This window comes from Poecilia reticulata, chromosome 1, assembly GCF_904066995.2.
Source record: "Poecilia reticulata chromosome 1, P_reticulata-male-v2, whole genome shotgun sequence".
In the NCBI taxonomy this organism is placed as follows: Eukaryota; Metazoa; Chordata; class Actinopteri; order Cyprinodontiformes; family Poeciliidae; genus Poecilia; species Poecilia reticulata.
Window position 1 is genome coordinate 12,407,986 of NC_088830.1, and position 21,873 is coordinate 12,429,858.

A 21,873-nucleotide genomic window follows, 5' to 3' on the forward strand; every position below is an offset into this window, starting at 1 on the left:
TGTAATAAAACGTAATTTACTTACAAAAGCAGAGTGAAAATTTCACTGTAAAAAGAAAATAAAAATTATTTACACCAACACACCCAGAAAACCCAAAGTTTACCAATGGCACACTAATGAAATATTTGGATGAGGAACAGAAAATAGTTCACAGTTGGTAGAAAAAGTGCTTCTTTAAAAGGAGATGAAATCTAAATATTTCTGCTTTAAATACAAAATTATCTGGATGTTGAACAGTTGGTTAAAAAAAAAAAGTCCTTAAGTATGACACAAAGTCTGTCGTGTCTGTACCTTACTAGGAAGTAACGATGTGCAGATAAAGCATCAAACTTTTATCTATAAAATGTTTTGTTTTTCTTTTTTCCCCCAGTGGTTTTGTGCTGGTAGTTTGCTCCACGTAAAAAGCCGAATCGATCTTCAGCCGCTGCGTAAAGTTCATCACATCTTTGCGTTTTGTTCCAGTTACAAACCCAGTGGCTGAAGATTCCTCAGACAATTGAGGAAGTTCATCTTCCAGAAGCTCAGCGGAGCTCAACAGCCAGAGTCCTGCAGTGGCGAAAAACAGGGAAAGTGAGCAGAATCAGAGGAGCAGCAGGAAGCTCATTTCTGCATTCAGCAGGAGGTGCGATAACAATTGTAGGAGAAATTTATGTAGCTGTGCACAAACTGGTCAGGAGCTGCATTACTCTACTACTCACAGCTGAATGTGCAGCAAGGCTGAACGGACGGTGGTGAAAACAAGGAAAAATTTCTCTCAGATCTTAAAGTGACAGCATCACAACACAGATTCAATGACACAATAAGATACCATAAGGAAGCATTTAGTTATTGTCATTCTATGCTATGTACCGCAATGTATGCTGGCCAAAAATAATTAACAGCCACATGTTTGCAGTGCTGTGTGAGCCATCAGATCAGAGCTGTCAGATTAAATCCACCTGTCCAGATTAATGTTGTTCAGAATTACAGGCCGACATGAAGAAACACGCTTTCCCTAAAGTCTGTAATAGAGTTGATTCAAATCAGACTCGCAAATAATCCCAGATTATTACACTTCCCATGTTTTTAGGAACAGCCAACATTTATCCTGGGAAAACTCTGAGATCATTCTCAGCAGGCTTTTATTTTTCTCCCATCCTGTCAACTAATTAGGGACGATTCTAGGAAATTAAATCTTCAGGGATCCATAGTTGAAATGTGCCCAACAGCAGCAGCAGGATCCATACAAGCCTGTCGTTCTGCAATCCACAGACTGACCTGACTTGTCATCCTCGCTGGGGTCCGTTTGCACTCGTGGAGGGACTGAAGCCGAGTAATTAGGAACTTTTTGTCTTCTCCCTCCTGCACAGCGTAATGGAAGAAAACGTGACAGCATGAGTGAGTCTGGACCGTTCACTGTCTTACTAGTTAACTGGACTGAGAACAGAGGTGTGTGTGTGTGTGTGTGTGTGTCTGGGCAAAGCGCTTACATTTTCTATCTGCTCCTGCAGTAAAGCGATGATCCTCCTTTGGCCGTCCACCACCTGACTCTGGAAATAAATGACTATCCTGGGAAGAAAAAGACAGAAAGTCCCAAACATGCAGAGTGTAATTAGACAACCTGCATAATTAGTGTGTTTAGAAATTTAAGTATAAACAGTATATTCTGTTCGCCTACATCATCCTGCTACGGTGTGGTTCTTAAATGAGTGTGTGTGTGTGAGAACTCACAGAAAGGTGGCTGCTCCCACAAACAGGATAAAGGGATTTTCCACCAAATAGGTGTGAGCATCAGCCAGAAAGGACAAGCTGCGGTTTTCGTCAACCAGCCCAGCAATCTTTTGTTTCCCCGCCTGGATCATGGTTTTGTTCCCACGGAAAGGACCGCATGACCCTGAGGATGGGAGCCTGTAGGCAGAACAAAAATGCCAAAAAAATGTAACGACGGCATGCGTTTCCATTTTTCTGCATTCACAGAAATATCACAGTTACCACAGAAACAACAGTCTCTTTTGAGATTGTTGTTTTACAAAAGTTGCTTTCACTGAAAGTGACCGGATTGACACTGCAATCGTTGTTGCTTAAGAGTTTATCACAATTTTTATGTTTTGTTTTATTTCCCTGCATTTTTGCAGATTGTCCAAAATATCCCTCCTTCAAGCTCAGATTCTCTTTTACTATCACTTTGTGCTTATGACATGCTGCTCCATCTTTCTGGGAAATCCATGGTCCATCACCAAATTGCTCCTGAATTGTTGGACATTTTTAATTTAGGGCAGGGTTGTTTTTTTTTTAGGAATCCTCTTTAGGACCCAGATGTGAGACTTGCTGGATTTTCTTCAAGGCAACTGGACCTCTCTCCTTGAGGTTTTAAATAATGGCTGATTACGGTAATATTTTACTAGCACCAGTTTCTCTGCATAAGAAGAAGAATTTTAGCAATTTTAAAGCAAACAGTTTGCTCCTCTAATTGAGGGCTAGCCTTAAAAACACTGAAGTGCTGCTCAGAGGTCATTTTGTGGCAACTACTTGCTTTTTATATGATTTTCACACCTGGAAGTTTTACTAAACTCAATAGGAACTGCAATGTTAGTCCCTATTCTGTATTTCATTTCATTGGTGAGCACTGATAGATAACACGGTGCGTGGCGGCGATAGAGACGGCCAGATCTCGAGTCGAGTCGCGGTACCTCCACATGGTGTACGTGACGCACACCGAGGAACCGAGGAAGGAGGGGAAGCACAGGAGGGAGATGAAGATGGTGGTCATCTGGCTGACTCTGTATGCCCGCCTGGGGGCCTGGCAGTTCATCATCACGCTGCTCTGTGGGAAGAAAAGACACAAACGCAGATGGTCAGAGGGGTCAGAGGTCACCTGGAAATCCTGAGAGCTGAGTGTGTGAGAAGCATGGATGCTGTGCAACACAACTAATGATTGTGTTAGTAATCTATAGATCTGCTATTCTGACAATTAATTGATAGCTAAATTAAGTTGATGGCTATTTCAATTATCGATTAATCACGATTAATTGTTTCAGCAGTAGAGTAAAACCAAACAAATGTGAAAGGTAATGAAGTTGTAACTGAGTAGAGTTTAATACCATCTTAATGTAGAAGAGCAGCAGCAGTTTGAGGATCTGCACAGCAGGCAGGAGGGGACTGAAGAGAAGACCCAACCTGGAGAGAAGGAAACAGACCACCGTCACAGCACTCTGTGTGTGTTTATATATGCATGTTTATGCTAGCAACACGGTCGGTACCAGGCCAACGTCTGTCCGTAGATGAGGTCCAGGACGTTCTTGGCGATATCAAACCCCGGTCTTCTGTTTCGCTTGAGCACTTTGTCAGAGAATATCCTGCAGAGAAGCAAAGAGAGGCGTTGCTAATGTGAAGTTAGCCAGCACCACCTAGTGGCAGCGCTGAAAACTGCCACCAGGTTAAGCTGCTTACTCTATTTTTGGCTTCAGTTTGTCCTAATTAAAAACAACAAATGCAACAGATAACATTATTTTGGCTTGTAATCATCAATATCATATTCAGGGCTTCAGCTAACTATTTTTGTTTTTACTTATAGATCATCTATTCTAATAAACAAATTGCCACATTCTGCAGCTTTTTCATCTAAGCCTTTTATGCAATATTAGAAATAAACTAATAATTTAGTTCCTTTTTTTTAAATAAGAAAATAAACATTGATTAGCCCAGAATGTAAGAATGTATCGTTCATTTCATTAATGCTTGATCATGTGTAGCAAAGGATTCTGGTAACAACACTGTACAATCATACTGTGATTAACAGTTAGTTAATTTTCTTTATTTCATTTAAATTTTTCTTTTTTACACGTCTGGCCACTTGAATCTGGTTAGCTTCAGGCGCTAACCAGCTCATGTTGCTCTACAACATTAGAAACTGGCGAAGCTCTCCTAATTGATGAGATTAAATTTCTTAAATCACGGTTTCTTCTGGCAGGTTGTGTTAATAAAACATTAACTTGATCGTATGACCTTCAGCCTTTTGGACAATTTGTCGCCCAGCACCAAGGAGGAGAACACCTCCACCCTCCGAGTGCAACTCTAATAAAATATTCAGCAGGAGGTTTTTGGATTATAAAGGTTGCTGGAATCCGGTGTGCTTTAAAAAGCAGCACTAAGAACATTCAGCTGTTGACGATCGACCCACCTCCAAAGCAGCTCTCCTAACAGGATATCCAGCAGAGAGAAGATGAAGTCCATGACTAGGAAGCGATATAGATCCTGACCAACAAAACTCTCCCAGCACTTGAATGTCTACGTAACAGAAATCACGCAGGATAAGCAACGCATTGAAGAAGAAGAAACACAAGAATCGTCCTTCTCGAAAGCCACTCCGATAAAGTTACCTTGGGACCATTGGCGCTGCCAGCCACCCGTTTCAACCAATGGAAGCAGAGAACTCCGAGCACGCTCACTTTTAATATCAAGTTCCTATAAAACACAGACGGATCCAGATGCCTCAGGTTCTCTCAGCACTGAAACAGTTCAGACGTGATTCGACAAGAATCCCACCGCTGCTCTTACCGACTGAGTGAAACAAACGTGCGCAGAGTTGGAGAGTTGTACTTCTCCATCCAGGCTATGAGCTGGAAGAGGATCGGCAGCACCAAGTTGATGAAGGAGACGAGGACAGGCAGAGCCAAGAGGCTGGCTTCTTTTAGTAACCCTGGAACCCCGGAGTCATTTTCTGAACTTTCCTGCTGATTTTTGAAGAGAGGCAGATAAGACAGAGAAAGCTACTACGAGATATTTGTCTCATTGTCATTCGGATGCACAGTTTCATTGAAAAAGTTTTATACGACTGTTTACAGATTTTAATTATTAGTTTTGATTGCAGGTCACAGCTAATGTGACGCACAGCGTCCATATTTTCACCTTTTGGTACGTTGCAGCAACCAATGTTGATGCATGTTAAGCGACAGACCAACACAAAGTTGTGGAAGGAGGGAAGGTAAATGATGCATGTTTTAGGTGAAATGACACCAAAACTGGACTTTTTGGCAGTGTGTGTAGTGGCAAACTGGGATTTCACAACATGACGGTGGCAGCATTATGCTGTGGGGACGCTTTTCTTCAGCAGGGACAAGAAAGATGGTCAAAGTTGAGAGGAAGTTGGATGGAGCTAAACATAACGAGGCTTTTTGTTTGCCTGCCAACTTTGAATAGACCTACCACAGAACTTCCTGTTTGGACCTTTTTTTTTGTACCACAAACCCACGATGCATCGAGTGACTATTTGAGCAACATTCACCTTTAGTTCAATTACTCTTAAGGTCTCTTTTTGGTTTTTATGGACAAATAGTCACTAAACATGTGAAGCTATGATTGTGATATAATGTCCTGGTGAAAGTCTGGATTTAAATCAAAGTCCAGCTTGCAATAAAAATTAGTAGTTTGAGCTATTCTGGAAGGAAGAATAACCTCCTTCTAGATGAAAAAGATGACAGAGATAAACACCAAAATAGTAGTGAAAGATTATCTATAAATGATTAATTTTTTGTTTATAAACAAACTACAAAACCAAGCTTTATCGACTTTACAATAGTGCTCCGTTTTGTGTTTGTAATATAAAACCTTCATAACACACACAAAATGTCAAAGTTAACTTCTGTATGTCAGGCTAATTAAATTGTCAGTTAAATTGTCAAAATATTTAAATACATCCTTCATCCAACAGCCTGGGGACAGTATCAATAAAACAGTAAATAACGGTAATCTTCGGTTTGTGTGACTGATTTGCCTACATAACAGAAGCGGCACAGTGAAACAAAAACATCCCGTGTCAAAAAAAAAAAAGAAAGAAAATCCACTCAGCCTTACTTTTTTGTGCATATAATCTGAGAAGTAGTAAATCCCGACCACGCATCCAGCGGAAGCCCCAGTGCAGAGAGTCCAGCTGAGGCTATGAATCATCAGTTTGATCAACTTGTCTAAGATCGTATTCCTGTCGAGCCTGCGACGTGTGCTTCCCAGCAGCTCCTGCAGGGAGACGAAGTGGTGAAATATCAACATCCAAAACAAAGCAAGAAAAGGAAACTGCGACAGAGGCTGCAGAAGAATGTGTCAGATCATCACACTCCCTTTTAAGCGACAGCGCAGGAAGGGAGGACGGAGAAGGAGGTGATTTTGTAAACGAAGCGAGTCTGCATGTACCTTGAGCTGGGTGCTGATGTTTTCAGACTGCAGCTTGACCGAGCTTCTCTTGCTGACCGTAAAGTCCCACGAGCAGAAGACCTTCATGGCCAACATGCCGTTAGACTTGTCTATCCTGAAGCTCTGACCAAACGACTTTGACATGCTGTTGGGAAAATAAAATGCAAATATTTCAGTCTCTGTGTTAATTTAAAAGATAAATTCCCGATATTTTGTTCAGAAAACCTCACCTGTACACAAGGATGATGCATGTAATGAAGAAGGACAGTCCGATTGTGAAGAAATATGCAAGCGGCATGTTGTAGGTCCGGGACTTTGAGTCGCACTCCGGTCTTGGAGAACAGGTGGAGTTTTTCTTTGGATAGTTCGGCAGCGTGTGGTTACTGTAGTATCCGTAGTACAGCAGGGTGTTGGAGAAGTAGCCCTGAGGCAGAACAAGTGGGATTCAGACAGAACCTTTCAAGCTTCATTTTTTTACTCTGTGCGATTAAACTAAAGTTAAAAAAAAAATCTAACTGCAAAAACGTGGCTTGGCATATTTCAAAAATGAAAAAAAAAGGACATAAATGGTTTTATTTATGTATATAAATGGATTTAACTGGAAATGTTTCCACTGGCTCACATAGGAGATTTCTGATCAACACAGAAAATGTTACAATTTGATGAGATAACCATGCAAAAACGTACCGGTACTCTATCAACTTCTCATGCACTGCATCCTCCATAGTGATAACATTTTTAAGTGAAGGAAGATGGACAGCAAAGTCCAGCGTTTTAAAGAAGCAGTGTGAGTAATTACAAACGACCAGGAAAAACTGTAGCAGTCAGGGAAAGACAAAAACTGGAAGACGGTCTTGTTGACATTAGATCAGGACTAATTAAGTCGCTTAAACGCAGCTAAAATATTACATCTCCACCAATGGTGCAAAGTTATGGATTAACTCAACAATCTCCTGCATTAATAAAAACACTGTCTTTATTTTATTTTCATAATGCGCCTCTCTGTAATGCGTTGTTTTACCTAAGGTGTCTTAGATATTCACTTTTTTTGCACCAAAGTACTTTCGGTGTAACCAGGGCTGGTGGTAACAAAACACTCAAACCCAGCCACCCGCTTTAAGCATCAATATATTACGCTGCTTACCATCAAATCCATTAAGGAAACAAAAACCAGCTGACCTCAGTGAAAATGTTAGTCAAATTAGCTCGAGAGTCAACGCTGTCGTAAGCCAAGTATTCACTAATTTGAACGGGAAATGTCAGAGGATTTTACAGCATTTATGCTCCAAAATATTTTACTAATCCAGCTCCAGTTGTACATTTTCAACCTATTTCAGGTTTTAAAGAAACATGGCACGCCGCCGGTGCCTGCCGAATCCTCTCAGACACGTTAAACGAGCCGTCAGTGCTACAAATCCTCAACTTGTCTCGATGATATCAATTACGTGTCAGGGTGGAAACTCTGGGAAATAATCAGTTTGCTTAACGAGGAAGTCTGCGCTGTTGAAATTATGAATAAGTTTGTTAGTTGCAGCTGTCTGTGAGTCTATAAAAGGACCTAAAGCTAGTGAACCAATGAAAGGTTTGGCGAATGGCTCCTTCGAGCCGCTTACCCCTCCGGTGAGGAGCTCCAGTCCAGTGAAGGACGTTCTGCTTTCAGGCAGCTCTGGGGGGTACACCGCCTGCGGAACCACCAAGAACGAACCCAAGACCAGGAAAAGGAACACGTTGAAGAAGAGGAGAGTCTTGAGGAACAGAAAGTAAGAGAGGACCCCGGAGCCGAAGCGCCCGCTGACTCTCTTGAGCGGCACTTGCCACAGCTGCAGGGAGTGCAGGAAGGATAGACAGCTGTACCAGGTGTGCCTCAGGGCCTGGGAGGAGATGGAGAAACGGAGGCAAGTTAGAGTCAATGTGGAGTTTTACGAAGGAGAACGCGTGCTTGTGGTTTTGTGGGTCAAAGCTCGCAACTGCATGGGCAGCAGAGCAACTGAGCTGGGCTGACGGCAGCACCTACAGGACACCCACTGAGAGGAATCATTTAAATATGATGGAAAAATTCAAATTTTTTTCCTGTTTTCAGAGCATTTCTTTATACACTCTGCATAGAAGGTAATTTTTTTTTTTGGAAAGGTTGGAGAATATTTTTAAAATGCATTATCCATCATCTCACCTCCTTGGCTTTATTTCCCCTCACACCTTCATCTCTTAATACATTTGCTTGTGACAATGCTGCAACTCAGTAAAATCTCATTAATGCTTTTATTCTGATGTAGTTCACTGATAAAACCTGAGTAGTAGGTTGTCCAGTGTTATAATGCACAGCAGATTATGCAGGACTTTACAATTATTCAGCATTTTGGTTGTCTGTGTACTGGACAAATGCAGAATTAATCGTAATGCATAAAAATGCCAAAAAAACTCAATCAAAAAGAGTTGCCTTGTTATGCGGATAATTTCTTATTTGAAAACAATCGTAAAGAAAAAATGAGGCTGCTGGATCGCAGCAACTCATTTTATGACCCGATAGCGAGAGCTGTGCTTTCGCTACTGAATGTTCAAAGCGAATCTTCCCCTGTAGGAGTGAACAGCACAGTTTCTGCAGCAGCGTCTTGTACAACGCACACTTATTATTAGGCCACGTACAGCACATACTGTTCAGAAAGCAGTTTAGGACATTAATTAAGGATATATCAATAGTGTGTGTGTCTAATATGAGCATCTTCCTTGAGAGGGGTTGAGCTGTGAAAGTTTGCTGCTGAAAATAAGCTTCTGGCCGGCGTGCAAAACACTACACGTAATGGAAAATTACCATTCCACACCCATCACCCGCCATTCTTCAGAATGGACAGGAAACTAGCCGGGCGTAATGGGAAGAAGTGCAACAGTACTATGAGCCCGAATACAGTCAGAGCTATGATGAAACAATAACTCAGTGCACGTTTATGTGTTAAAACGGTCTAGTCAAAGTCCAGATTTAAATCTGAATGAATAAGAGTCTTTGGAAAGAGATGAAAGCTGAAGCTCACGTGTGAGCACCGTCCATTTTGAGTTTGAGTCATTTTGCAAAGATGAAGGGGCAAAAATTTTAGTGTCTAACAGGACAAAGATGGCAGAAACATTCACTAGTTTTACACACACACACACACACACACGCACACGCACGCACAAATTGGAGGGAAATGTACCCTAAACTTTTCAGACCATTTCCTTTTCATAAGTGCAAATGACTTTCGGTTGGTCCACCAAGTAAAAATCCAGAGGAACATAGTTTAGTTTGTTGAAGTAAATTGAAAGAATGTGAAGTAAAATTGGTATGAATATTTTTGCAAGGTGCTGTATGTATGTCACCGTGTATACATTGAGGTTATACCCAACAAATGACGGGAGAAACAATGTAACAAATCTTATTTTTAATAAGGTTACTTACTAAAATGACTTGAAATTTCAGATAACTGCAACAGGGAAGATTACTGCCGAAACGTGTTTGCTTAGTCATTTCCAACGTCAACCTCCTGGTGAGAGACAGAGGGGGAAATTATCTTGCAGATTTATCAGCAAGATAATGGAGTGATAAAAGCAAAATAATAATAATAATAATAATAATAATAATGTACCTGAGGCCTTTTTTCTCAGACAAATTCAGAGGCATTTCTTTGAGCATCCTCATTCGGTCAACATCCGACAAGTCCTGCAGGTTTCTGACCAGTCGCTCCTGCTTCGTCTCTGCAACACATCCAGCAGGGCCGTTTTTACACGTTACGCTTCATTTCTGGCAAACGGTTCATTCAGCGGAGACGGCTCTGCACCTGCCGAGTCTGTAGTGTCCACCTCCACGCCGTAGCCTCGGATGCTGGGCCTGGCGGAGCGAGAGAAGTCTTTGATGGACGCCCTTCTCTGCGTGCGTTTCCGAAGCTCAGCGGTCCTGTTGAAGTACTGAGAGATGATGGCTCCCCGGCTGCGGCCTGGAGGATGAAAATGATCCGGTTGGTCAGCGTGTGGTATAATTCACCATCGCGTTTCAACAAGTCATTTCACATTTGCAACAATATAAAAAAAACTAATAATAATTCTGGTCTGAGTTGTGATAAATTTTCCATTTGGTTCACACATTTTCAGGGATGTTTATGTAAGTAAGAAGGGAAGCAACAGTGTGAACTGAGAATGTCTGACTTCTCCTACGTGTTAAATTAAGCTGGTCTTGCTCCTCCAGAGGGACAGCGAGTCGTTTCCATGACAGCCGAGAGAAATCTCCCCCATAACTTTGGGGCTATTCAAAGTCCATTTCCCGTTGGTGCATGTCAGAAAGACGTTACCAGGGAAACACCCAGACCCCAAACCGCCTTAGCAGAGTTGCTCTGATATGGAGCAACAACATATCATCAGAGGCAACTCAAAAACATAGATTATTATTAAAACATTCATTTATTTTAGTAACTATATTCCATAAGTGAAATATTTCATAGATGATTTGCACATACTGACGTTATCAAACCTTTATGATGACTTTCAGCGAACAGATTATGAAAAAAAAAACACATTTAGGATACATGTAGAATATTAAGTCAGATTGACGAAAAATAAATAATACTACTGAAACATGAGATTGATAAAAAGTAAAAGAGCTCCTTTTATTCTGACAAATTAAGTCTCATTCTAATGAGATGTTCTTGAAAGTCCTGAGATGACTGAGCTCCAAAACTCAGGTCAAACTCCAGTTTTACTTTCCAATCCAGATAGTAAAATTCATCATTTTTATGTCAAGATGCAAATCACTTCTCAGTTATATTTGATCAGGCCAATAAAAAAAATAATATTTTTGATGCACTGAGTAGCTGTCTGAGGCAGGAATCCCTGAATCAATACGGCACATGAGGTTGCTTTGACTAACAATGGTCAAGATGAAGAGAAATTATTAAAAAAATAAGTTTAATAAATCTGCATTTCATAATCTAAGGTTAACTCCTTGAATTGAATGACTGAAACTGGAATAGATTATCAATTACTTAGATGAGGCTGTAGAATACACATAAAAAAATGTCGGAGGAACCAAACGAAACGATCACAAGATAAATTGTAACATGTGACACAAAGAGATCACAGACATATCTATCAAACCATTTCTGAAAGCACGCAGCACCACCTGACCTTCCTCAGATAGGAAGGCAAACTGCTTCCTCGTGAAACTCTGCTCAGTTGCGACACATCCGTTTCTTTTCTTAAATCTATATCTTGGGGCACCAGCAATGTCAGCCTGAGTGGAAACTCTTATCACTGACTGGGCTGTGCGATACAAAGCACTTCTTAATGTATGCTTACAAACCACAGCCACATACAATAAAAATAAACACACACAGTCATTATATCCTTATCAGGTTTCACCATGCTGAGGCTGGGTGTGGTGGTCTTGCATTTAAATGCTGCTAAGGAGACACATTTTCAGTGAAGTTACTTAAAATCAGCGACGAACTGAGAACAGTCTCTTCTCAGTTTGTCAGAGGAACTAAAACACTCCCGTCACTCCAAACTTATGTAACCCGTACTGACCGATAGTGCGGCTCGGCATGGAGGAGAGGATCTTCAGAGTGGCTAAAGAAAAGCGATCCTTGAGGAGAGAGTCCGTATGTGTTTCATCGTGCTCTTCTGCATCTTCATCGCTTCCTATCCTCCATCTCCGATTCTCAGAGGGTGAAAAGTACCCCACATTGTCTGTCAGAGTGGACACACACATGCATGCACACAATCAACATATTGCTGCGCAACGCGGAGAAAAGACGACTTTTGATTTTAAAAGAGCAAATATCAAATAATATTAGTCAGAATGAAGGAGTCTGTCAGGGTAATCGCACATAGAAAAATAACCGATAATTGCATTCCCTTAAATTTCCTTCTCATTTCGCACAAACAATCTCCAATGGAGTACCTCGGCCCTCGTCGTCTGGGTCCCCCTGCAGATGCTGCAGCTCGATGGCATCAGACAGTCCCTCGTTCTGACTCTGTTCTGCAATCAGCTGGCTGAACGAATCATGAACCACGTTCTCGTCTGCTGGGCTTCTACCAGAGGAACACAGGGATTTAAAAAAAAAAACAGTAAAATACAGTCAGTTCAGGCACAGGCTGAATGTTTCAGTACACAATGATGGGTTCCTTTGAAAACAGGAAGGAAGTAAAAATACTGCAGATAAAATACAACAAATCAGAAACCCAGTGGGTGGAAAACGCAATGATTTCAGTGTTGAGTGTTTATGTGGTCCTCCTTCTTGATGTGCTGTGAACAGGGCCGTCTGTTGTTCCATTAGTTGCCAATAAAAGGCCCAGAGGACAGCAAGTCCATTTTCATTGAAGTCTATTGTTTTTTTTTCTCTACACAGAGACCACAAGGAAGAAACGCATTTAAGCATGACTTTGTGAAAACTGCATTTCTTCCAGGAACGGACAATGAACTAGATGTCGACAACAGATCACCAGGAGAGAGTTCAATTTTACATTTCCTCTCATCTTTTCTTTCTTCCAGGCGTTTTGGTTGAGACACACTCTATCAGCAGACAACGTGAATGAACAAGACCCAACATGAGAAACCAAAGGGGGAAAAAAAAAAGAAACTCAAAATGAATTTAAAAAAAAGAACAATGCTTAGACTTACTCCAGTCCAGCTTCCACTGAGGGGTGACTCAGGTCAAAGTTGACATTTTTAGCCATTCTTCTTCTCTCACCCCCTCGATCTCAAGAGCGGTCACACCCTCCCTTGACTGGACCCGCGCTCCACTCCCAGCATGGCGTTCAGTTCTTCCTAACCTGTAGGAGGAGGAAAAATGTTAGAGGAGGATGTGTGCTTAAAGTACGCTGGAGTAAAATATGAAAGCAGAAAAAATGCCAACAGTCTTCTTTTCACTCCGGCGCTTCGGTCATGTCTCAGCTTGTCCTCAACTGGTTTTACCAACACAAAGACACAAACAGAAAAAACTGACTTCACGTCAACCACCTATGGTGTCTCTACATTTTTGTGGAACAGAAGTAACAAAAGTAAACGTGTAACCACTTAAAGGAAGTATTCATTGATTTAAAGCTGTAAATATCTTTGCTTTTTTTTCCCCTGCTGCCCATATTCAGGGTCCTCTGTGATAAGAATGACGATAATGCCTCGTGTTTTCGACCCGTCATGACGCACTATGTCACTTTGTTCGGACCGATAACAGATCTATTGTGTGTGGCAGAGAACGACAGTCGCCACCACAGAAGTGAATATTTATGAGAGAACAGTGACGGCCAACTGGAAAGAGTTTCTTTTGTGGGACGTTTGGTCAGAATAAGCCGCTCTGCTGTAAATCTGGCTTTGTTTAGGTGTTACAGCGCCATTAAAGGTTTCACCAAACATCCAGAGAGAATATGGCCTGTTGCTTAAATGCATCGCAGGTGTGAACTTACGCATTCATGAGGAATTTAAGATTCAAGAGAAACGAGGCCAGACGTGAATTAACGATCAATAAAACCTGCTTACAAGAACCATCATCAAAAGATGCTTTCGAGAAGGAGGGAGAAAAAAAGTGTTTGTACAGACAACAGCTCCAAATAACTGAGGACTAACACTCAACGTTACGACAACGTTTTTGTCTTTATAAAGACTGTTGACGGCAGTAAGTAAGTTGGACTGGATTTTATTTTGGGGAACTGGAGTAAAGGGGGGTTAAATGCAAATTTATTTCTAAAATGAATAGAAATAGAAACAAGATGTAATTTTCCTTCCACTTCACAATCAAATCCTTTGTGTTAGTTTATGACTTAACCTGCTGCAAAATGCAGTTACAGCTGGTCTACTAGCTTCTTAATATTGTGAAGGAGTTTTGGGAGTCTGGTGTTTAGTTTGAAAACAAATGAAGATCAGAGTTCATATCTAGATTCTGTAGCATTTACTTAACTTATTACTAATCTGACTAAGATGTTGCAGACAAAAATTGAGGTAGTAACTTTCCTGTTTTAAACTAATGTTGGTGTGTTCTGATGCCAGTTTTCACCAGACAGAGTATTTCAGTTGAGGTACTTTCCAATTCAGAGTAGTTAACAAGTTGGAACTTATACTTCACATGATAACTTTTGAAAATAAATGCGCTTTATTTGGAATAGTGTGGCTCCTCTTCTTTTTAAAAAGATGTCATCAACAAGTTTTTCTTCTGAGGCAGAAGAAAAACTTGCTGATGACATCTTCTTAAGAGATTGTGATCAGCAATGTCTTCCTAAGAGATTGTTAATGACACATTCTTTTTAAGAAGAAGAGACTGTGTTAAGTTATAAAGAGTGTGACATGCAGATTGATCAGTCTTCAAATGCAAATGAGTTTGAAAGACAAATGAGTTTGCATGAAAAAGTTGTGTCTAGATCAATTTTTTCAAGAAAAGGAACAAGTAGGAAGGAAAGTCAGGTGCAGATTTTCATTAGGCTGTTACAAGTTCAGAATTAATAAATGTGCATGCAGCTCCACCCTGCTCCGCTCCTATCAATCATGCATCCCAGGTAAAAACAGAGTTATGCTAATTACTGTACCCTACTTAATGGTTGTCTAATAATAAATAAAAGCTCAATTAAAATCTTTGTCGGACTTCACTAAACTAAAGCCATTCAACCATGCCAACACCGACACCAAATCAAACTTGATTTAATCTGTCAACAATTAGCGATTAACACGTAAGTGCAGAATAGTTAACCTTGGTGGAAAATAAAAACTATAGATATTTGCATCATAATCATGTGAATTTGCAAAGGTTTTTTTTTTCCTTTAAAGAAGATGGCGACTTTTGTTTTCTCATGTCTTTATTTTGTGAAAACCACATTAGAGGAGTATAAATCTCCTCCATAAATCTGCAGATTCATGATTCTGTTTCACATATAACACATGCGTTTTATTTCCTTTGATTACTGAAGTAATATTATGTTGAACTGAAACAAGCTAAACTGACTTGAGTAGAAATTAACAAGCGCTGATCATGAAACAACAAGATGAGCTGCAGGTTCCTCGACTGAGCCAGTAGTTTTGAATCCAACAGGAAAAAAGGGATTAGTAGATTATCACTATCTGTGCATGAAAGATATGCTCCAATCTATTATCATGTTGTCACTCAAAACATTTATGTCTCCCCCTTGCCTGTAGTGTAATAAAAACAGAACCTTAACCATCAAAACTGAACGTACCGAGTTGTGGGCAAAGAAGCATAAAGAGAACCAGGTGTAAAACAGAAGAATGAATTTGAATGAGTTCATGATGGAAGTGTCAGTTTAGTTTAGATGGTGAATTATGATAATAAACTAGTTCAATTATAATCTGTGTAAACTGCAGAACTTAAGACTGGTTATTGTTGAAGGTATTATCCGTAATGGAGGTGACTAATCCGAGTTTAAAATTTATGAGTTTTTGAAGAGCCGGTCTGTCTGCTGCCTTTCAGGACGCTCCGTTATGCTGATGCACTGAATGCCTCATCCACTTCCTGTTTACATGAACTAGCAACAGAGAGCACAGCAGGTTTTCTCTGCAGATTTCACCACTTCACATGTCATACTTTTTGATTTAAGACCCATATCTCCAAAAAATTGTACAAACTTCATCCAGTAAACTGGTGGTAAATTTGCACTTATAGTGAATAGATGCAAAAAAAAAAATGCTGGCTTAGCAAAGGACTATTAGCGGCTGATTAGCGGTAGCCTCAATCGTCAGGGTGGAACTCAATATTTCGTCTGACAGAAAAATCCTGCGAGAAAAACATATACATGGAATGAACGAGATGAAATAGTCCTGTCAAGACAAAGCTTAAAAGACGTGCTCTTAAAGCCTCCAACTTACTATTTAAAATAAATTTAAGAAGTTTGAAGGTCTTAATTTTAGACACATGAATTTAAGACCTTTCATCGGACATCTTGCAACTGTTCCAGATTCACTGACAGTCTTAGAAACAATTTATTTTCTAAATAATAACATCTAGTCCAGAAAAGTTGTATCAGGTGTACACAGCTTTTAGCAAAAATAAAAAACAGAACAATTACTGGAGAAAAATAGCTAGACTTTTTGTCATTGTGGATGAAAATATGGACTGTTCTACATACTATTCTGTTTGCAGTCAAAATATCTGGGAGTCAGAGGGGGGTGGGGGGGTCTTCTATAAAGAAGAGATATTTTAACTTTCAGCATTTCTGTCCTGTCACGGTCTAGTCAAAGCTCAGAACTACATTCAAAAAACATTTCTGAGGTCACTTAACGAGGGGTAGGGTGCAAACAAACGTCCTCAGAATCTCATAGATTTAGAGAAGTCTTGCAAACCAGAGTGAGTAAATACTCACTCAACACTAAGACGGCTAATGCAAACAGCCTTTTAAAGTGTCTGATCACAGGTTGTTATATATAAAAGGTAACTTGCCCCGTCATAACAACATGCACACAGCGCTCAGCTACGACTATGCATGGGAAGAATGTAGCGAGATAAGACAAATATCCAGACCCTTTTCTCAAGGTGAAGGTACTGCTGGTTGAGTTCTCAGTACATACAGTTCACACGGCGCAGATGGAGCTCTGAATATCCACCAGGAATATAACCAGTTTGAAAATATCCTTCTGAAACTTGTTTTTCTCCCACGTAAAGTCCTATTACACAAGTTACAGCCAACAGATTTTCCTTGTTACTCTCTCACAAACAGGCCTTTTCCCATTACCAGACTTTTCTAGGATCATGTTGCACTATTTCTTTTTGCCATACTCCGAGCGTTTTCTGTGCAGCTCAAGACATAAACAGTCCTCTTGAGACCCTTCAGTTAGAGGCAGATACTGTGGGAGTGGGACACAGCGCATGACCAATGAGTCAAAGTTGAGCCCTTGTCCTGCCAAATTAAATATACTTGAAACAAAGAGAGGAGTGGTCAACCACTAATCCAGCCTGATTTGAGTTCAGGCTGGATTCAGACAAAGATGATGAAAAAAAAAACTCTTGTAAGTTGCAAAACATCGATTTGAGTGGATTAATCTAGACATCCAAGGCTAAAGATCACTCCCTTCCATCATAAGTAAGTATGTTTGTATGTTTATTATCCAGCATAGAAACCAAAAGGAATTTAGTCAGCAGCATGGGGCTAAAGAGAAGGAAGGAGTTTGAAGTCATCTGTCCTGTAAACGCTGACCGCTTTAAAGCTGATTGCCTTTCTAGCTGTCTATTTAGCTTTTATTTAGCTATTCGGCTTTTCTAGACAGCTAGAAAATCTGATTGCCTTTCTAGCTGTCTATTCTAGCTGTCTATATAGACAGCTAGAAAGGCAATGAGTTTTAAAGGCAATCAGTTCTCACAGTTCTTAGAAAAGCTACTAACAGATTCAGCTGTGATTTAAAGCAAGGAGGGAAGAGCGGACAAAACAACGAAACGTGTCAAAACTTAGACTAACGTGCAGCCTCTAAACTACAAGAATTTAATTTAGAAATTCACAACTTTTCTAGACTGATATTTGTAGAGTTGTTACGTAAAAGTTGAGTAATTAATTTTGATTGAAAATGGCTCTTAGGATGCAGAAGTTGAATATCGTCTTCTTCTATTATTTTGACAAACAAAGCCCCATCATGGGGCATTTCTACCAAAGTGGTTCTGGTGCTTAAGCAGAGCTCATTTGTCACTTTTTGTGGATAATCAGTGTTTAATTACACAACACATATTATTATTTATCTCAGTATCTTCACAAACAGAAGCCCTATCATCCCCAGATTTATTCTTAAGTGCTTAAGTGCTATTTTTTAGAAATAAGTTGTGCTTTTGAATGCTTCACAATCACAGTCAAAGGATCTGCAGTTCTGCTGGAGAACAAGAGTTAAAAGCACAAAATCCCCTGGCGGCATCAAAAGACAGACGCTGTTAAAGAACCGAGTTGGAAATTATGTTTGTAAATTTCAGCAAATATCTGTGAGCTCAGCTCTACGCAGCGCAGTGATCTACTTAAGCTTCGGGACAAGTAATATCACAACATGAAGATGAGAAAGAGAGAGCTGTTGCTATGCTTACGCTAATGTCTTCAGCTTAGCACTGGAACCAGTTCAACAGAAGAGGAGACGGATATCGGCATCACCAGCAGTAACCTGATCAGTGCATCGCTGCCATTTATTAAAAGCGTCAATATCTAAAGACTAAAACGCTGCTTAAGTTGTCTTGAGATCTTGGATCGGAACATTTTACATGTTACAGACTGAAACCCGAGCAACATAAAGACCCAAGAGTGTCAGGATTTAAAACAAGCATGCATATGACACAGGTAAAAGGTATTTTAATGATCTTCTTTCTCAACATACTTTCATGCTGCAACATCTGAAGTCAAGTACACACAGCTCAATGGGATTATCATTCTATTACAGTGTAAAGCAGATGTTCAGAAAAAGCCAATTTTAAACAATTAAACAGTTATCTATCTAGCCCACTGATGTTGATCACCCTAACCAAGCATCTGTTGACAATTACCAAAACAACGTTTTTCCAACACTGCAGGAATCCAGTTACAGTTTAAACTTCATACTGAACTCTGTTACAGACCTATAATTGCCCTCACTCAGGGCAGGGGATTGTAAATTATAGGTTTGCCGTCGAGTCTTTCAGAGATACTGAACTGAATGTAACAAAAAAGTTCCTGTTGTAAACCGAGACAGAAGAAGAACTCTGACCCGAGGGCAGAACAAAGCTACCTGCCATCACAGAAACAGGAAAACTCTCCGATCAGATAGTGAATCTGAAACCTCCTCCGCCTAATCAGCTCCAAGCAACAACAAAGGACCGTCTCCCCCATCCTCACCACTTATAACACCGACTCTCCTCTGAGTCCTGGCTGTTAAAAATGTCCACTCGCCTAAACTTTAACTGACGAACAGCGGCGGACAACGAGACAACTACTTTTAGAGTCTTTGTTAACCGGACACAGTTTTAAATAACAAAATAATTGGTTTTTTAACGTGAAAGAGTGAAGACGTGGTCAAATAAAGCAGAGTTATACAGAGACAGTGTTTAACTTACCCACCAGTTATTTGACAAACAGTTCAACCGCCCCACCAGAGCGGCTGTCAGTCAAAACTGCAGTATTGTGTCAGCAGCGGGGAGGAACCATTAACGAATTGCCTTTTAACATTAAAACAAAACTGATATAGGGTTGACACTGGTTTAAAACCACATGTATTTGTTTAAATATCAAATGTAGACTTCGAGGAGTTTCAAGTTATTTCTTTTTGTCGATATCTTATTTTGTTAGGTTATCAACTTAATGTAAAGGTGACCCCCGCAGAGCAGGCGCGGATGGTTCGGTCCTACTCAGACTAGCCGGCCGGCGTCTACTTACACACGAACGGAGGCTGAACGTAGTTTTTCAAGCGTGAAAGAACAGAAGCCACCTGCAAACGATAAGTCTTTCACATAATATGAAATGACTCGGGGCGGAGTTGTATGGGACATTGGGCAGAACTGGATTTTGTCCCCTCTTCCTGTTGAGAACATTCCCACCCTGAACAGGTTCCAGTAAACAATCTTGGAGAGGGGCCAAGTTCACGCATAGCTACGCTAATATGTTTTTGGGAACACACCGAGCTCAAACATTATGCTTTTGGCATCAGATTGAACCCTGCCACCCTGGCAAAAGAATTATAAAAAAAAAAAAAAAAAAAGACTTCTTTTAAATCAAATTAGACCATTAAGAATGGCTCAACAAAGCTGTGCTTATATAGCAGACGGTGTGTTTTTGCTGAAGTGACCCACTTTTACCATCCTGATTACTGTTGCTGAGCCCTTAATTGTGATATTTCCAAACCAGGCAGTGATCATTTTAAAATGAAAACAGGTATCATTTGGGTCAAAAGAACCCAAATGACACTCCTAATGTATCAGTTCCTGATGTCTGTGCTTGAAAAATGTCTAAATAAACAGAAGAGCATAATTATGAGAGTAAAATTGATCAATTGTTTTAATTAGAATCTGAAAAGTGGGATGAATATGCACCAAAGTCAGAACTTCCCATTGTAGCTCACCTGGCTCAATGATTAGGGTTATTAATGGTGATGGGCAGATTCATTTGAACAACTTTTAATCAGTGTGGATCAAATTTATAGATTTATTTTTGAGTTTTGCAGAAGAAGTTGCTTTTTGCACGCATACAGGTACTTGACCGGCATATCTTTTCCACACACAAATGTGAGGTTTCCTGTCTTTTATTTTTGCTTCTAAGTGTAAAGACATGCAAATGCTTTCATTGCAGACTCTCCGCTTCCTCTCCAAGTACTTTGAACAAAAGCTCAACAACTTCTCCCCTCTCTGTTTTCATTCTTTGTCTCGAAGCCAAACTCTAACATCCCTTTGTTTCTGGCCAAAGCAGAGTGTGCCTTCGACAGTTTCAGTAGAATGGAAACCAATCATGTGGAAACAGCAGCTTAGAAATGACGTTGATACCATTTAAGAAGGTATTGACTGGAAACCTCAAATGTCTTTGTGGTCTCCTGAGAGTGGGTGTAAAACGCCTTTGTGTTTCATCACCTCCTTTCCCCCCCCCCATCACTCACTGGCTGTAAACAGTGAACAGCTTCCCTGAGAGGAGGCAGTGATGTCAACCTATATGGCCTAAATGGCTTGTGATCTACTTTTCTAATTAGCAGAAGTGGAAACTATGACAAGACGGAGCTGGAACTTATACCAAAAAATTAAATTTAAGATAAATTACTACTAACTTTTTTGTTGAATTTAAACAACACATCAGAGTTAGTCATGAGTCAAGATGCTTCATCTGATTGCTTCACTAAACCTCTCTGTGCTTTTTGCCTCCCACCCCAGAGTGTTTGTGCATTTCTTCTCGACAGGCAGGAAGCCCTGTCATGTGACTTCCTGCGATCTGTCAAAACTTCAGTCTCAGTTTGGACCAATTTTACACCTACTCCACCTTGAGAAGCGGAAGCGGTCCCAGCAGCGCGAGACAGAGCCGGTCAGCTGTTCAGAAGCACTTCTGCATGGCGTCTGCTGCGAGGCGTGAAGCGGGGCGTTTTGATGCAGGACTCAGAAGTGACTTTTCACTTTTTTGAAACTTTGAGTTGCAGCTCGAGCAGAGAAGTCGACGGTATGTGTTGCTTATGAGGACGGACAGCTTAGTTTGCAATTAAAGAGGAAGTGCGGTAGGGGGAAAATGGAGGGCCAGAAAACGGTGAACTTCACGAGACTCTTGTCAGGTAATAAACATCTCAATTTTTCAACTCGGTGTGTGTGTGTGTGTGACAAAGTGAGATAAGAGAGCTTGTATTTTCTAACCGTGTGTGTAAGGCGATCAGAACTATTAGCTTACAGGCATGAAGTTCACAGGAAGCCTGTGTTTTGCGCTGTTTCATGAAACAAGTTTATGTGCTTGGCTCTCTGAAGAGCTGGTTAGTCTCTGCTTAGTTATTTTCAAAACTAGACTTTTAAGTCACAACCTAAAGTCACCTTTTCTCCTTTTAATGAGATTGTGGCTGAAGATGATGGAGATGTGCTGGACTTTGACTCCTTTCTTTTTTAGTTGTTCAGATGTAGATTTGCTGCTGAGCCTCTGATCATTGCTCTATTTAACCAGGATTCAGCTGTTGGTGGACAGACAGACTTGCACTTAAGCAAATAATCTCAGGAAATTACACCAAATCTTGTGATTTTTCAAAAGGTTCAAGAATAATTCAACCTTTGGCAGGACTCTATGTTGTTAAACTAT

The 21,873-nt window shown here is 40.4% G+C and overlaps 2 protein-coding genes across 6 annotated transcripts in view; one reads left to right on the plus strand and one right to left on the minus strand.

Annotated features, from left to right (window-relative positions):
- tmc6b (transmembrane channel-like 6b) lies at positions 1–19,517 on the minus strand. 4 transcript variants are annotated; one of them, XM_081606369.1, is made up of 21 exons: positions 19,498–19,517; positions 12,806–12,957; positions 12,086–12,216; positions 11,710–11,871; positions 9,972–10,127; positions 9,780–9,888; positions 9,593–9,677; positions 7,779–8,036; positions 6,396–6,589; positions 6,166–6,310; positions 5,833–5,991; positions 4,537–4,712; positions 4,359–4,443; positions 4,160–4,266; positions 3,240–3,335; positions 3,081–3,156; positions 2,670–2,803; positions 1,711–1,887; positions 1,470–1,548; positions 1,258–1,341; positions 1–546 (listed from the first exon to the last, which is right to left on the minus strand). In XM_081606369.1, exons 2-21 carry the CDS (start codon positions 12,859–12,861, stop codon positions 532–534), a joined length of 2,484 nt encoding a protein of 827 aa, XP_081462495.1. In that variant the 5' UTR covers positions 12,862–12,957; positions 19,498–19,517; the 3' UTR covers positions 1–531. The 4 variants fall into 4 exon arrangements, with proteins under 4 accessions (XP_081462495.1, XP_081462487.1, XP_008409250.3 ...); XM_081606361.1 differs by lacking the exon at positions 19,498–19,517 and adding an exon at positions 19,183–19,282; XM_008411028.3 differs by lacking the exon at positions 19,498–19,517 and adding an exon at positions 19,179–19,252.
- The window catches only part of tmc8 (transmembrane channel-like 8), a 12,261-nt gene continuing 7,442 nt past the window's right edge, over positions 17,055–21,873 (plus strand). Inside the window, exons 1-2 of one of the 2 annotated variants that reach the window (XM_081606379.1) lie at positions 17,055–17,202; positions 20,976–21,364. In XM_081606379.1, the coding sequence (XP_081462505.1) occupies positions 21,322–21,364 (43 nt within the window). In that variant the 5' untranslated portion in view covers positions 17,055–17,202; positions 20,976–21,321. Of the gene's footprint in view, positions 17,203–19,410; positions 21,365–21,873 lie in introns of both variants that reach the window. The other variant, XM_008410281.3, reaches the window with a different exon arrangement.